Source organism: Bombina bombina, chromosome 6, assembly GCF_027579735.1.
Source record: "Bombina bombina isolate aBomBom1 chromosome 6, aBomBom1.pri, whole genome shotgun sequence".
Lineage (NCBI taxonomy): Eukaryota > Metazoa > Chordata > Amphibia > Anura > Bombinatoridae > Bombina > Bombina bombina.
This window is the reverse complement of record NC_069504.1, coordinates 646358824-646377467: the sequence shown is the minus strand read 5'-3', so window position 1 is coordinate 646377467 and position 18644 is coordinate 646358824. Positions and strand designations below refer to the sequence as shown.

General features: G+C 36.7%; 1 protein-coding gene across 3 annotated transcripts in view; it reads right to left on the bottom strand.

Moving 5' to 3' along the window:
- ARNT2 (aryl hydrocarbon receptor nuclear translocator 2) overlaps positions 1–18644 on the bottom strand; it is a 162587-nt gene that overhangs the window by 125967 nt on the left and 17976 nt on the right. For all 3 annotated transcript variants that reach the window (XM_053717672.1, XM_053717673.1, XM_053717674.1), the window contains one exon: positions 7496–7607. In XM_053717672.1, the coding sequence (XP_053573647.1) occupies positions 7496–7607 (112 nt within the window). The remainder of the gene's footprint in view (positions 1–7495; positions 7608–18644) is intronic.

Below are 18644 nucleotides of genomic sequence, written 5' to 3'. Positions count from 1 at the left end.
TTTTTTTGAGTGCGGTACTGACGTTGCGATACAGGCCAAAAGGCTTGCGGTACAGCTATACCGTCAAGACTTGTAATGGCTGCGTTAGGGGAAATGATGCGTTATGGGCCACAACGCTGCTATTTGACTCATAACGCACAACTCGTAATCTAGGTGTTTATTGGTTAAGTAAAGGCTGAATAAGTTAAAGGGATACTGAACTCATTTTTTTTCTTTCATGATTCAGATATACAAGCAATTGTAAGCAACTTTCTAATTTACTCCTATTATCAATTTTTCTTCATTCTCTTGCTATCTTTATTTGAAACATCAGGAATATAAGTTTATGAGCTGGCCCATTTTTGGTTCAGACCCTGGATAGCGCTTGCTGATTGTTCGAGTACATTTAGCCACCAATCCGCAAGCTGTACCCAGATGCTGAACCAAAGATGGGCCGGCTCGTAAGCTTACATTCCTGCTTTTTTAAATAAAGATACCAAGAGAATAAAGAAAAATTCATAACAGGAGTAAATTAGAAAGTAGCTTAAAATTGTATACTGTATCTGAATCATGAAAGAAAAAATATGGGCTCAGTATCCCTTTAAGAAGGAGAACAAGTCAGAAATATAGATCCAGAGCAAAAGCCAATCTTATCCAGCACTGTGACAGAATAACAAAAGTAACAATTGCATTTCTAGGTCAAGGAAAATCAATAAGTAACTATTCTGCTGAAAATAAACACTAATGTATCAAAGAGCAATTGGTAATGAATATTATTTAATAAGATGATACCTACTACAAAAAGTCAGCCCAACATAATAACACAGTAAACATCCTAAATCAGCAAAAAGTAGTAATCAGTATAGTCCCACAATACTGGGGATCCCCAGAGTTCCGCTGAAGAAATAAGCTCATAAAAAGTATTACTGCATGATTTGCAATAGTGTGTGTATATAATAGTTCCTTAAACCACAAGAATGCATCGATAGTGATGTTCAAAACTTTTTACTTGCTTCCACGTTCTCACACCTTCAAGCATATGTAAATAACCAAGGATCTCTTTAAGCGTGTGGGTAATTATGTACTCATGCTGTGTATGCAGTGTAGCAGAGTGCCCTTGCTCAGCGATCCTTGCCCCTTGCTCAGGGAAAATACTCACTCAGGAGAATCACAATATCCGTTATCCTTGTGGAGGTTGATATACTCCTTTGGATTACAGGAGCACGGAGTGCTTTAACATCAGCCTCTTATACGATATACATCCACTGTTAACTCAGCCTCTTGTCAGTTTCCCACTTTTTCTGCTTACTCCCAAGGAGCTGCTTCATAAATCATCTTGGTATGAGGGCCCATAATCTTTGTTAATATTTCAGTTAGGTGACTGAGTAGTAGCAGTAGAACGAATGGAGGACAACGCCAAGCTACGCGCATTTCACCCTTTTTGCTCATGGCTTCTTCAGGCAGACATTATGGTGATGTCATCTTAGTAATGCCTTTTTATTTGTAGCTATAACTCCTCCTATTGCTTCACGTATTTTGTCTTTTTTAATGTTTCGCCAGGTGAAATATCTTTGATAGCAATTGCTTAGCTAAACTTTGCAGAATGATGGGTACGGTTTTAAAAAAAACACAAACTAAATACAGAGACAATTTAGTAAACTCCTAATATCAACAAAGGAAACATCTTAAGAAATATTTTTTTCAAATCAGGAGAACAGAAGGTACTCTTTGAGAAATCAAAGGAAAGAGAAGTAAATACTTTAATTGAAAGCAAAAAAAGTAGGTAACCTATCAAAAATAGAACTGAGGCACAAATTGAAGTGTTAGGAAAGGGTTTAACATTTCCCCCCACAAACAAATGTGATAAGTTCACAGTAACTAAAGATTTGAATCCATGAAATGAAAGGAAGAAAAGACAGGCGCACAAGGCACAATTCAAGTGTAGAGTTTTTATTATGAATAATAGACACACAGTTAGAAACACTTACTAGATTAAAAACAAAATGTGCATTGAGAGCATATGCTCCTGGGATTATCGCAGCACCTGTGGCACCGGGGATTAGATGTTCTTCTCCTCTCCGTTCACAATGAGAGCAATTGGGCGGCGGTGTTCCGGATCCTGTCACCCAAACTCTAGTGACACTGGTAGCCAACAGTACTTTATAAATGCTTTCCCATAAAGTCTTTGTTTGGTTTTTAAAACCAAACAAAGACTTTATGGGAAAGCATTTATAAAGTACTGTTGGCTACCAGTGTCACTAGAGTTTGGGTGACAGGATCCGGAACACCGCCGCCCAATTGCTCTCATTGTGAACGGAGAGGAGAAGAACATCTAATCCCCGGTGCCACAGGTGCTGCGATAATCCCAGGAGCATATGCTCTCAATGCACATTTTGTTTTTAATCTAGTAAGTGTTTCTAACTGTGTGTCTATTATTCATAATAAAAACTCTACACTTGAATTGTGCCTTGTGCGCCTGTCTTTTCTTCCTTTCATTTCATGTAACTACATCTGAGCCGAGACCAGTGGGATTGCTGGCTGGGAACAGGCGGCACTTTCACTGGCACTGCAATCAAAATAGAATTGCTTTCTGTATGGTTCATTTGAACGTTATCCCTCACCGATTCAGGATCATCTGCAAAATATAAGAAAACTCTCTGTTTTAACACTCAAGGTACCGTCCCAATCCTAATAGAATTCTAAAAACTGTTTACTCTAAGTCTAAATGTGACCGGGGACTAAAATGACAAAATCCCATTTTATGACTGTTATTACATCTATGGACTTTTGATAAACACAAATTTCCAGTTTTGTCTATTAGGGTATAATCTAATCATTTATTTACAACATCTTGTTTTTTATTTATAGTATTATTGTTATTATTATTTTTTGTTTTCTTTTTTAATATATTTTTTCAACTTCAGAAGTTTTTTTAAAATCCTCAGTTTTAAATTGTTTACTTAGCTTTTTATTATATTTAAAGGTATATTTAAAGGTGTTTTTATTGCTAGACAAATTTCCATTATACCGTCATAGTGGTATCAATAGATAATAATCAATAAGAAAATTGGGTTCAGAACATAAGCGCATAAAATCACAAACAGTGTTTTGTTTAAACCAAAGATTTGAATCCGTTTGCCAGAAAACTAGCCCTAAAAAAAGTTCATCACGATAAAAAACAAATGGTAACACTGGATCTTTAAGATAAATTACTGTTAAAGAATTTGAAGATATAACAAACAATGAGGGAGATCCAGAAAATTAAGAGGAACATATAGAATATAGTAATCTGGCAAACAGGCCCAAATTTATTCCATCACTAACCACATTTCCAGGAATATACAACTTTGTAAAACTTGTTGAAAAAGATATTGAACTTAGAAAATTGGAACTGCTCATTATTCTCGCTGAGCAAGAGGACTCTGCTACACTGCATACACAGCATGAGTACATAATTACCCACACGCTTAAAGAGATCCTTGGTTATTTACATATGCTTGAAGGTGTGAGAAAGTGGAAACAAGTATAACGTTTTCAGCATCACTATCGATGCATTCTTGTGGTTTAAGGAACTATTATATACACACACTATTGCAAATCATGCAGTAATACTTTTTTATGAGCTTATTTCTTCAGCGGAACTCTGGGGGGTCCCCAGTATTGTGGGACTATACTGATTACTTCTTGCTGATTTAGGATGTTTACTGTGTTATTATGTTGGGCTGACTTTTAGTAGTAAGTATCATCTTATTAAATAATATTCATTACCAATTGCTGTTTGATACATTAGTATTTATTTTCAGCAGAATAGTTACTTATTGATTTTCCTTGACCTAGAAATGCAATTGTTACTTTTGTTATTTTGTCACACTGCTGGATAAGATTGGCTTTTGCTCTGTATCTATATTTCTGACTTCTTCTTAACTAATATATATATATATATATATATATATATATATATATATACACACACACACACACACACATACATACACATATACAGTACATACACACACATTCATATTAAAGGGAATGGAAACCCCAAACTTTTTTTTTCACGATTTGGATAGAACATACGATTTTAAACAACTTTCCAGTTTACTTCTATTATCAAATTTGCTTCATTATCTTTTTATCCTTTGCTAAAGGAACAGTATTGCACTACTGGCAGCTAGTTGAACACATCTAATTAGCCAATCACAAGAGACAAATGTGTGCAGGCACCAATCAGCAACTTTCTCAGGGTTTCTTCTTTAAGAGACCAGAATATGTTTAGCAAGGACCTGGCTCAGCATCTGGCAGCTTCATCAAGATGCCAAGTTGATCGTTTAACAGTCTGAAGAAGCTTGACCAGGAATGGCCTTTGTGGAAGGGTATCAGCCAAGAAACTACTTTTTTTCGGAAAGGGGGAAAGGGTAAAAAGGTTAAGATATGCTAAAGCTCACAAAGATTGGAATGAAGATCAGTGAAAAAGAGTACTATAGAGTGACAAATCCAAGTTTAAAATGTTTGGGTCCAATCGTAGACAATACATGAGAAGAAGAGTTAGAGAGAGATGGAAGGAGTGCTTGTGGCCTTCAGCAAAACATGGTGGTTTGGGAAACGTGCATCAGGGGAGCCTGCTTATGGAGTTGATCTCCATGTTTTAATTTGCTTGTCTCTAGCTTAATATTTATTTCAGATAATATGCAGCGTTTAAGGGAATACTAGTAAGATTAAGAATAATGCAGCTCCCGGTTATTAATCATATATTCTTTTTAATTGTAACCAACAGTAGTTATATTGTATCTCTTGTAAATAAATATAGCTACAAGTACATTCTATTTATAATTTAAAGGTGTAAGAACTTTCTTAGTTAATTCTTCTTGACTTAGTTTAACTAAGTATTAACTCAAGTAAAATGACACCCTCCGCATTTTGTGTAGGTCATATTGTAGCTACTAATTGCTTGCATTTTACATTTATAAAGATGGTGGATGGTCTGTCCTGGTTTGGGGCTGCATTCCTGCCGGTGGTGTTGGTGACATTGTCCGAATTGATGGGACCATGAATGCTGAAAAATACAGACAGGTTTTAATTTATAATTCCATTCCTTCTGGAAAGCGCAAGATTGGGAATGGTTTTATTTTTCAGCATGATAACGATCCCAAGCACACTGCTAATGCAGTGAAATCATATTTGGAAAGATAAACAGCTGATAAAACACTGACAGTCATGGACTGGCCTCCCCAGAGTCCAGACCTGAATATTATAGAGGCAATATGGGATCACCTGGACAGAGAAATGAATAAAAGACAACCTAAATCTAAAGAGGAGCTCTGGGAAGTGCTGAAAGAACGAAGTGGAGTTATCTAAAAATGAATACAGACAGGATGGGGAGAGTTCGGTAAATACTCAAAAAATCCCAAAGCAGAGAACCCCAAGTACCTGCAAAGGGCAGTGCTCAGTATCAACTAAATGTAAAAGCTGCAAAGTGTAGAAGGAAGAGGTACTATATGGCCCACTTGTAGTAATATACAGATGATAATTTACCAGACACAGATAGGTGAGGGGAAAAGAAGGGGGAGGGGTTGTAAATAAAATGTAACTTTTAATATTTAATAATAAAAAACTAAGACACATATTAAAACTCTAAAAAGAAAACATACAAATACATATGCCTGCCCTCTGGAGAATAAGTCATGCAGACTCACTACAATTATATCACGTAGGTATTTAATAAAATATGTGCATAGAACAAGGGTTAGTTGTACAATAAATTCAATAAATGTACTGAGTGTACTTGTCTATACCACTAATAAGGCCATTATTAGGCTAGAAAAGAACAAGTAATATGCACAAGTAGAACTGGACATTTAAGCGGGTCCTTGATAGTGCTAAAGCCGATTATAGCGATGAAAGACAACTCTAATGACCTTACATTCAGAGCTAAATATTTATCAATTTGTATGCAGGGATAATCCCCAGTATCTGTGTTTTTGTAGATTGGAGCTTGATACCCCTGTTTCCGCGCGATTCTTCAGGCTCGCCCGAAAACAGCAGATATGAAGCAGCGGTGAAAGACCACTGCTCCATAACTTGTCCGCCTGCTCTGAGGCCGTGGACATCAACCCGCCGGATCCTATACGATTGGGCTGATTGACCCCCCCGAACCTGCAGGGGGCGGCATTGCAAAAGCAGTTCACCAGAACTGCTTGTGCAATGATAAATGCCGACAGCATATGCTGTCATCATTTATCGATGTGCAGCGGATATGATCCACTATATCGGATCATGTCCGCTCGCACCTTAATAAATAGGCCCCTAAGTGCTATTGCATTGTGTTTTTATCAAGCATTTGCATTTTATACAAATCTACTGTATTTACTGGTCCTTTAACTTGCGCAGTGTTAGCACTCAATAGAGCTAATATTTTTGTGCTCCACTTGTATTCTAGGTCTATATTGGGCAAGCCATGTTAGAAGCAAAAGATAAATGCTTAAAACATTTCACATTAAAAAGATCATCTCAAAATTGAATCTCAAATAAAATGTTAATGTTAAAAAAATCAGTTTACTTAATTTATGTTTCTTCGTTATTTAACTCAATAGTTTTTTTCAACTTCCCCCAAACAGGCTGGGTGCATTCTACAGGATGGAGAACCTTTACCCTACAACATGCTACATAATAATTGATTGGCTGTTGCAAAAGCTCAGTTAGATCTGTTTCTTATAAGTCACTGGAAAAGAGACAAACATGTTCAAGATGCTTTTCAAGGGCTATGTCCTTAGACTGCAAAATGACAGTTTTATATGCTTTAAAAACACACACACACACATTTTTTTTATATAGAATATTGCATTGCAGTGATTGGCTGCTGATATATTTTATTTTTGTATAAATTCACTTTAAACGTCCTTTTTATTATACGTTTATATTTCATAAAATGTCAGTGGTCTCTGTTAGCACTTTAAGCAGTGGCAGTAGCACAAATTTATCATATGAATCATTTTAGTATCTGTATGTTTTGCTTCACTAGGAACCACAATACATTTCTTAAAGGGACATTCTAGCCAAAATTGGAATCCATATGGATGCATTTTAATTTTGAATAGAAGCATTTTGTAATAAACACGTATTAGCAAAAATGCTTCTAATAAAAGCTATAGCTGTTTAAAAAGTGTATTTGCGTATGCACAGTGCACCAGCATTTTAAACACATTCCTCAGAGAGCCTAAGGTGCTTGTACCAATGGTAATGACTCAATTTGTTAATTACTGACATGATATAAACCCCACTGGTGCTCTGAGCTGCTGCAGCATTTAAAATACTTGTGCACTCAGAATATGCAGAGAAAAATGTTAACACTAAAACAGCGATAACGGTTCTAGAAGCATTTTTGGCAATACTATTCAAAGATGTAATTCATCTATGTGCATTTAAATTTTGACAGGAATGTCCCTTTAAGGGGACTTAAACTTTGAACACCCTTTTTGTCGGGTCTCCCTCAATTCATTAGTTGTATAAATTTGCTTACCCAGAACGTCGCTTTCCTCCACGTGCTGGCATAGGACCTGCCATCCTCACTTGTCCAGCAGCCATTGTAGCTCCTGGCAGATTTACTGATCCTGGGATATCTGTTGTCATTTCTGCAGGACAGAAACCAAAGGAAGATTAGCAGCACACACTAAAAAGTAAAGCCTAGGAACACAACTGGGAATAGCCAGTATCAGTAATAACATGCAGTGCTGTATTACACAAATTCTAAACAACAATGAACACATGCAATACAAAACTGTACACAACATTCTTAGCTCAGAATTGTATTTAATCAAATGGCTGCCTCGTGCATAAGACACATATGCAATTCATATGCCTCCTCACAATCTAATCTAATCACCCCCTTAACTGGCTTTTCATTTAAAAAAAATGAAAAAAATCAGTCAACCAGTGTTATTTTCCATTTTTTTTTTTTAAAACAAACAAAAAAAACACCAAAATGCATTTCTGTCACAAACTGAATTGAAAGCAGGCACCATTAATTGTACATGACACGCTTACAGGGGAATCCGCTTGAAATTGAGTGAAGGGCAGAAACAATGAGCGTGCTAAAAGACTCTAAAATACTATTTTTAAATAGTCTTTTATCAATCATTAGAAATCTTGACATTCCGTATCAATCATTTTAAAGCTATTGTATTGTTTTGCAAATTAAACAGGAGATTAATCTTATATCCATATACAAACAAAAGGCTGAGAACAGCTACAGTGAAAACCATCCCATTAAACTCCAATACTTCAGAAAGAAGAATTACCTTTAAAAAGAATACAAACTTGTACCTTCCTTCAATCGAATGTAATAAAGAAGATGATAGAGTATTATGTCTTTCTAGGAGAGAAGCTTCTATTGAAACAGAGGCATCATCAGTATGCAAGAAACCTGCCAGAAATGGCTCAGATGTGGAGGAGGGGGCAGCATTTGTATTCAGCGCAGAACAAGACAATGTTCTGCGTGATCCATGCCTCTTGCATGCTGAACAATCCCAGCAGAAGGCAAGGATTTATACATTAACTACCTTAGGCAAACCTTGAAGCTACAGGTTATGGCTTAGAGCTGGATCATGCAGGAAATCTTTTATATGCAGCCTTCTTGTATAAACAGCTTGTTCTTTCACTTCCATGCAATAGGAGTCTATCACACTGCTTGAAAGTGCAGCAAAATATTTGCTATGCCCAGTGCATTATAAATGCATAGAGGCTGATTGCATGGAACTTCTAAAAAGACGTAAAAGGGATACTGACCCCAATTTTTTTCTTTCATGATTCAGATAGAGCATACTCCTATTATCAAATTTTCTTCGTTCTCTTGCTATCCTTATTTGAAAAGCAAGAATGTAAGTTTAAAAGTCGGCCCATTTTTGGTTCACAACCTGGGTTGTGCTTGCTGATTGGTGGCTAATTGCACACACCATTAAACAAGGGCTGTCCAGAGGTCTGAACCAAAAACTGGCTGGCTCCTTAGCATAGATTCCTTCTTTTTCAAAAGAGATAGCAAGAGAACAAAGAAAAATTGATATTAACAGTAAATTGGAAAGTTGCTTTAAAATTGCCTGCTCTATCTGAATCATGAAATAAACAAATTTGGGTTTAAAGTGGATGTAAAGTCAATGCTATCGCCCAATCACATATTGTTTAACAATCAAAATTAAGTGGACTTTAATTCATCGTTTTTTTTTAATCTACCATTTAATCGATATATAAACCTATTTATTCGGAATTGTCTTACTCGCTTCCTCCGCCCGCCATTTTGGACCGCATATCCAACGTTGATTGACACTCTATTCTACTAATAATATTTCACACCCCGTGGCGTCCAGCCCCTTTTCGGAGAAGTCAGAAATTCTTTATGCGCATGCGTTCCCAGCACTTGTTTAGATGATAATACATCAGTGCCGATAGAGATTTAGTAAACAGTACTAACGCATGCGCATATTAGACACATTAGTGTTAAGCGCATGCGCAAAATAACTAATAATCTTGAACAAGCTTTTCAAATACGTAATAGAGCAGGAGGGGCCGCTCTATACGTAATGTGGCCGAAATACCGGAAGAAATGGATGGGAGGAGTTAGAAACGAAAACGGAGCTAAGTTTACATATAAAATATAAATAGATATTTTGAATTTTTTGTAAAAAAAATAATGCGTTTTAACTAATGCAATGATTGTGAATTGATATTGAGTACTAATTAAGAGAAAATTTACATTCACTTTAATATCCTTTTAAGAATATCCCTTGCTATTTTCTTTGATGTATTATATACAAAAGCCTCTATAAAATTTTATATATATACACACACACACACACATTTTGAACATTTGTAAATATTTCTAAAATGTCCCAAAGACACTTATTACATTTCTAAAGTTGAATAAACCAGTTATTGAAACAGCCCAAAATAACAGACCGTAAAACAGGGGTGGGCAATTATCAGCCCTTTAGATGTTATGGACTACATCTCCCATAATGCTCTTTCAGCCATAATGCTGGCAAAGCATCATGGGAGATGTAGTCCATAACATCTGGAAGGCCAACAGTTGCCCACCCCTGACGTAAAACAATCCCAGATACAGAACAAAGGTATGAGAGGAGGAGAGAAACGTTCATGATTTAGATAGGGCATGCAATTTTAAACAACTTTCTAACTTACTTTTATCATCAAATTTGCTTTGTTCTCTTGGTATTATTTTTTGAATGCTATACCTAGGTAGGCTCATATGCTAATTTATCAGCCCTTGAAGGCATTTTGACAGTTTTTCACAGCTAGACAGTGTTAGTTTGTGTGTGCCACATAGATCACATTACGCTTACTCCCATGGAGTCAGCACTGATTGGCTAAAATGAAAGTCTGACAAAAGAACTAAAATAAGGGGGCAGTCTACTGAGGCTTAGATACAGGTAATCAAAGAGATAAAAAATATTTTAATATAACAGTGTCGGTTATGCAAAACTGGGGAATGGATAATAAAGGGATTATCTATCTTTTAAAACAATAAAAACATTTTCAAGTACACTGTCCCTTTAAGCAACTTATTACATTAATTATAGTCACTGCAGATTGTAATCTAAAATGTTTAAATATGTTTAGTAAATAAAAAAATGCAATATACTTTCATGAGTTATTTGGTCATTTCTGTAATTTAACTATTTTAGATTTTGGAGCATAGGAAGCGTACACTGTAGACTTTACAAGCGAAATCCTGCAAAATATCTGTTCCTAACTGGCCTCCGCAGAGGTGAAAAGATAACATACTACAGACCAATTGCAGTTTTGCTAACAGTGGCAAACCATTTCCTACTCCAGTAACAAGTCAGGATTGGTTGCTCCAAAAAAGGTGAATGATGATGCCCAATGCAAAACAATTGCTGCAAACAATGTGTTAAATTATTAGCTGTAATACTGCAGAAAAGTGTTGTCACTATACGGTGCTTTATTACATTCCACACCTTCAAGTGACGTTTGAAAACTCATCTACATCCAAAAAAGTTCCTCAGAACCACATGCCATCAAAATAAACTTCCTATTGGTATTGCAAACAATGTACTGAAAAAACGACATGCACTTATTCATACAGCATATGATTTTGTTCTAATGGCCATCAACCTTTTTATGTTTAAAGGACCACTCAATGCAGCAGAATTGCATAACTAACAATTGCATAATAAGAAGACAATGATTTAACACCTAGGGGCCGATTTATTAATCCTTGAATGCATCTGTTTCCACGCGAGCCTTCAGATCATTCTTATCAATCGTATTTATCCTTTGAGGTTGATGGTCTACCAATTTACCCGAGACCAATCCCCCCCTCACACCCCTCTGACGGACCTCTGACATCAGAGCATCCGGTACTCCTGCTGATTGTATGGGCCATCTGACATCTCGTGACCACACTTGTGACGTCCTGGCGTGTCTGTAGGGCAACTCTGTATAGTCACGATCTGCTGTGTCTGGCACTCCGGTTGTGCCGCTGCTCCTGTGAATAGGATCTTTTAGGGGGGGGGGGAAATCTCCTTTGCTGTCCTGTGCTCTTGTTGTCTCAGACGATATTGTTCTATTTGGTGCCTCTCTATTTCTGTCTTCTACAGGATCAATTACTACAGATTGTAATATATATGTATATGAATATATATTTATGTGTTAATATGTGTATATACACATATTAACACATAAATATATATATATATGTATATAAGCATTTACATATATATGTATAGTGAACACAGTCACCATTAACTGCAATGTAAAAGCACTTTTCAGTTACGTTTTTTTTTCTTTTTTTCACACCACACTCGACACTTTTAACCACTAAAAACTGCTTAGTGCAGTTTTTTTTTCTTCCTTAAATGCTCATCTGTTTATTTTCACAAAGACACTCCACAATTTGTTGTTTTTTTTTGGGGGGGGGGGGGGCAGTTGGGGCACATTTTAAACATTAACCAGAGGTCTATTTAATTTTATGAGCGTTAATTGCTAGCGTGAGCTTGCAGTAGCAATAACCAGCCACTTGTAATGGCTGGTTATTTATTGCGCACCCCTAAATGGGCCCAATAAATTAGCGCTCAACTTGTAATAAAAGTCCTGTATGTATTGCAAAGAACAGTCCACTTTTTTTAATCACTACACATGACGTGAGTATATCATTTTTATATATATCATTTCTATTATCAAATGTGCGTCATTCTCATGTTAATCTTTGTTGAAGAGATAGCTAGATAGGTAGCGTGCGCATGCCTGTTGCACTACATGTCCGGAAATAGTTCTGCCATCTAATGCTCTTGCTAATGTATAACATTGTTGCAAAACTGCTGCCATATAGTGCTGCAGACACGTGCACACTCCTGAACTTACCTTCATGCTTTTTAACAAAAGGATAACAATCAAACAAAGAAAATTTGATAATAGAAGTAAACTGAAAAATTGTTTAAAATTGTGTTTTCTATCTGAATCACGACAAAAAAATCTTGGGTTTTAAGTCCCTTTAAGAGGAATGTTTACCTCCCATATTAATATGTACTGGTAAGTAACATCCCTGTTAATAATATACTGTATCAGTGTTGTACTACAGAAGACACATGTATTATGTACTACAGAAGACACACGTATTATGTACTACAGAAGACACACGTATTATGTACTACAGAAGACACACGTATTATGTACTACAGAAGACACACGTATTATGTACTACAGAAGACACACATATTATGTACTACAGAAGACACACGTATTATGTACTACAGAAGACACACGTATTATGTACTACAGAAGACACACATATTATGTACTACAGAAGACACACGTATTATGTACTACAGAAGACACACATATTATGTACTACAGAAGACACACATATTATGTACTACAAAAGACACACATATTATGTACTACCCTGCTCATCCACTTAGAGTTACAGAATATGGCTGTGTTTTACTAATAAATGGTAATAAACGTCATCAAAAATTGAAAATTATAAAATGGCATTACACTTTATTTGTAATAAGTTTGTTCACAACACACTGGTTGAAGAGACATGAAACCTCCAATTTTCATTTCATGATTCAGAAATAGCATACAATTTTAAAAAAACAAAACAACAATTTTCTTCTATTAGCAAATTTACTTTGTTCTTACTGTATTCTTTGTTGAAGAGATATCTAGATAGGTAGTATGCACATTTCTTGAGTAGTACATGACTAGAAACATTTCTGCCTCCTTCTGTTGCTTCAAATGTATAACATAGTTATAACTGCTGCCAAATATTGTGCCAGTCACGTGCACGCTCCTACACCTTCCTACCTGCTTTTCAACAAAGGAAACCAGAATATAGCTTATTATCTTATCGCTTTACTAAAACACAAAGAGGCCTATTTATCAATACGCTCTCCGTATTCAGCATTGCACCAGCAGCTCACAAGAGCTGCTGGTGCAATGCCGCCCCCTGCAGACTCACGGCCAATGGGCCGCCAGCAGGGAGGTGTCAATCAACCCAATCGTAGTTTATCGGGTTGATTTCCAGCGAGGGTTATGGAGCATCGGTCTTTAGACCGCTGCTTCATAACTGCTGTTTCTGGCGAGTCTGAAGACTCACCAGAAACACGGGCCCACGAGCTCCGTTCGGCGCTTGTTAAATGGGCCCCAAAGGCTTCCTTGTTACTATCTAAGAAGTATTAAGATTTTCATTATAGGTGAAGGTTTCAACTGGCAAAGGCAGCTATTTCAATTTACAAATTAAAGGAAAACAAGCTGTTTGTTAACACTCCAGCAGGTAAAATGGATCACACATTAAACAGGAGAAACTTTTACAATACAGTATCCCTTTTCAAATAGCACATTGTTATCATCTAGAACACTGGTTTTCAAACCTGTCCTCAGGCCACATTTTGAGGATATCTGAACTAGAGCACAGGTAAAATAATCAGCTGCTTAGTAAACATGGTTAATTTACCTGCTCTCATCCAAGGTAATCCTGAAAACCTGGCCGTTTAGGGAGGCCTGAGAACAGGTTTGAAAACCAGTGATCTAGAACCATCACTGGTGATTTACATTGTAAAGAGACATGAAAGAAAAGAGACAGAGTGTACAAACAATGTACAGGGACATGCCATTTTAAAATCCAATGATTGTTTCTCCTCTGCTGAGGTCAGTTAGGGACAAATATACATGAGCTACTCACATTGACCAACCCCTAACTGTTTCAAATCTAGTAGAGTTAAAGGGACAGAAAACCCATAAAACAATTAATAAAAATATTAGTATGTCTTATAGGGATACATTTTCAATCGTACTAGATATTTTGAATTATACATTCTGTTCTTAACAATCCTTCCGTGTGGTTCATTATACAAAGTCAACCACGGAGGTCTTTACAGGTAGCCCTCGGGGGCGTGCGCCGCTATCTTTACTCAGATTCTACGCAGTGTAACATCATCACACTGTGCACACGCTATCTAGAAGCATAGCGCTTGTCATGTGACGCTACAGAGCTGAGTGCGCCAGCAGAAGGAAAGACAGGAGAGTAATATTGCCATTGCACATGCGACTGAGAGCCCACATTTACTAATTAAAGGGACATAAAAGCCAATTTTTTTGTTTCATGATGACAGAGTATGTGATTTTATACATCTCTCCAATTTATTTTTATTATCTCATTTGTTTTTTTATATCCTTTGTTAAAAAGGATACCTAGGTAGACTCGGAAGCTGCTGATTGGTTGCTGCACAGAAAGGCTTCAGGCTACTGGCTCACCCAATGCATTAACTAGTTCCCAGTAGTGCACTGCTGCTTCTTCAGCAAAGGATACCAAGAGAATAAAATAAATAAGATGATAGAAGTAAATTGGAAAGTTGTTTTAAATTATATTCTCTATCTTAAAGATGAAAGAAACATTTTGGGTTTCATGTCCCTTTAATTATGCATTCAGCTCATATAAATGGCGCTTGAGGCTTGCTTATTACAGGGAGTTAGTCAAGGGTTTGGAGAAAGCAGACGTTTAATGCGCTCTACACGATAAGTAATATCTATAATTTACCTTAAAAAAAATGTAATAAGGCGAAAACGTTATTTAAACTACCCTTAGTGTAGTCCCTAAATATGATTTCACGAGGTATATAATCTGCACTATTATCAGAGATAAATTAAAAGGAGGTCAAATAAATATTTTGCTAAGTTTTTTCTTCTATGCATAATTAAACATTAATGTGGAATTCAGTTTTGTGTTTTATGTCCTTTACTTTTCTGTTTTTAAAGTCTGAACATAAAATATATTTTTTTCTTTTTTCTTAAATATTTTCTTTTTGTAATGAAAAGGTTACTGTAGAAGAATCAGTTTCCATAGCTGGGATGGTGTTAGGTTTAGCACAGGACTTCCGGTGGGGGCGGAGCCGTTAGACACGCTGTTCGGCTCCCGGCGCTCTGGAGAAAGGAGCTAGGAAATCTCCCCCAGCAAAGGTTCCTGCGCTATCCGGAATACCTGGGTCCGGTTGCAGGTGGTCAGACGAGGTCTACGTCTGTGTTGAGGAAGCCCTGTATTGGCGGTAAAGCCTGGCGGTGTACACCGCAACCTATCGCAGAAGAAACCGGCAGATTGGAGGAGGAGGACAGTAAAGTCGGGTAAGAGAGATATTACCCGTGAAGTGGTGGGCCCTAGTGTCTGGAGTAACCGCTGGTAGGAGGGGGGCAGTCTGCCTGCAGAGAGATCTGTGGGGAGCGCTTCCTCCTCGCGGTGAAGAGCGGCATATTGATACGGCCTGACCGTTTGAAAGCAATCCCGTCCTCACCCCTCTAAGGTTTCCCAAGCGAACTGCCAAATGTTTATGTGAACTTAGTGAAATATATCTGGCGTGCAGGCATAACTCATTTATACTGGGTATTTTGGCTCCTGGAAGCTGAAGATTTACAGAAAGTTTATGATGCTAATGGCTCTCCTAAGGGGCTGAATGGATGCAAGCTAGGGAGAATTGGTATTGCTTTTTTTTTTTCTTAATCTGGTGAATCTGTACTACTCCCTTTCTGGTTTGTCTATTCCCCTTTGGATGACTTTGGGGTAATACAAGATTGAAGTGCTCCCTAAGAAAAATAAGGAGCATTGTTGCAACAGATACCGAAGTATAGCAGAGTTGACTACAGCTGACTGTATTTGGAACTGCCACAATTATTCCATAAAGAGGAACTCTGTTCTAAAAATATATGGAGCAACAGGATAGTGATTGCTGGCTACCCTGAAGAAGGTGTTTTTCATTTTCCAGAACTATCTGTATACTAACTGGCGGCCTATAGTGAGCTAGAGATTAGGCCTGTGTAATTGGGCCTTTTTTTTCTTTTTTTTTATGTTTTATATTATATGTGCTGTGGATGGTATATCTATTGCCTGCTTAACAGTCTGTTTTTGCCCTGTTCTATTGATTGGTCCCTAATTATTTAGGAGAAAAGAGGAGAAGAGAAAAAGAGGGAAATAGTTTGTTAAGTAACTGTTTAATTTCAGCTAAACAAATGGATCCGCTTCTATGCTGATATAGATTTGTATATGCAATTCTTTGCTGCTTTTTCTTTTTTTTTCCTTTTTTCTTTTTCTATGAGTATAAGTTTATTGATTGCATTGAGAAATGATATAACATACTGCTAAAAACATGTTGGTTAAATTATGCGTGTTTAAAGGATATAACCCTGATTAATTGCTATCTACATATTGCCATTTATTGTTCTACATAGGTGTCCGCTCCCCATAACTATAAATTATACAAGATAATAGGCCGTAATAACACTAATTATTTTAAGTACTCACTTATAGTTTAAAAATAGTCACTTAGAAGAAAAAAAAAAACAACAAAAAAAAAAAAAAAACCACATACATCACTAACTTAAGTTGAAGTTTTAGTTTTCTCTTTTTTGGGACGCTAGGTCCCCTTGGATTTGTTCACATTTTTTGTTTTATTTTTTACACTCACTAACAGCAATCACAGGGTATATGGAAAAATATATGATACACATGAAACAGAGTCCCCCCATAATGCCACCCAAAAGTAAGGATAGAAAGGTTAGGAGTGCAGATACCTCATTGGACCCCGTATCAGAGGCGGGTATATCCCATTTAGACATAGGTAGTTTAGTATCTCAATTAACTGAGGTATTTACTCCTCAATTCGATATTATTAAAAAAGAGCTTAGCAGTATTTCTACAGACATTATTTCTTTATCAAATGAGGTCAAACAATTTGCCTCAAGGATATCAGAAGCGGAAAATAGGATCTCTGACTTGGAGGACCAGGTTAATGCCCAAGACAAAGTAATCCAAGATCATGATTGCAAGATTTCTGGCTTACAATTCCGTCTGGAGGATCTTGAGGATCGCTCCAGACGGAATAATATTAGAATCATTGGTCTCCCTGAGTCCCCTGAGTACGAGGATCTTATGAAAGTTACTTCTCACTTATTGCCCAAAGCATTAGGTTTCCCTGATCAACAGCTCCCCCTAGAGGTAGAAAGAGCCCATAGGGTGGGACCCAGCAGAACAAATATGGCTAGGGGTAATAGAAGCAGAATGTGTATTTTTAAGCTGCTTAGATTTCAGGATAAAGTAAATCTGTTAAAAGCATATAGAAAGATGGGGGAATTTGTGTTTGAAAAAAACAAGTTACTAATGTTCCAAGATTTCTCAATAGAAACATCCACCAAAAGAAAACAGATGATCCCGTTATGTACCAAGATTATTGACAAAGGGTTTAAAGCCTGGGTTGTGTACCCCGCAAAAATTATGATAGAAGAGAATGGGGTTAGACGAATTCTTAATAATCCCCAAGAGGCCCACGAATTTATGAGCACCCTGTAGTATATTAGGGAAACTAATTTTTTCCAGAAGGGATAAATTGTGTTTAGTACGATTAATGCGCTATGTGCTTGGTTATGTTTCCTTTTCTTTTTCCTTTGCTTTTGTTATCATGATTATAGATATGTTTTGTTTCGATGCAGTCTGCATTTATGATGTTAAAAGGAAACAAGATTCTACATTTGTACTGTTTACTTATTGTTTTAAGATTGAATATTTCGCAGGTACACTATACTGGCTTAGATGCTGGTATAAGAGGGGCAGTTTTCTTTTATTTAGGTTTTTTTTTTTTTTTTTTTTTTTTTTTTTTTTTCTCTCCTCCTCTCGTCTTCCCTCTCCCCTTCTCCCCCCACCTCTGGGTATACAGTGAATTTGGACTTCAGTTTAAAGGTGTTTGATAATATACTGGGTTTATTTAATATTGAATGACAACCAGGATTAATATACTCTCCTGGAATGTAGGTGGCATTACCTCCCCAAAAAAACGTAAATTGATTATTAAACATCTGGCGAAATTTAATCCCGATATTGTGATGTTGCAGGAAACACATTTAAATTTAGCAGAAGCTATGAAATTAAAGTGCAAATGGGTAGGTGAATGTGTTCCCGCTCCAGGAGTTAAAAGAAAAGCAGGAGTAGCTATTTTGCTACATAGAAATTTAGATTATAATATTGTGAAGAAGGAGGCCGATCCAGAAGGGAGATATCTGATACTACATATTCAGATTAATAAATGTAATTTTGTCATTTGCAACATATATGGCCCTAATTCTTTCTCCCCTGTTTTTTGGGAAAATATTAG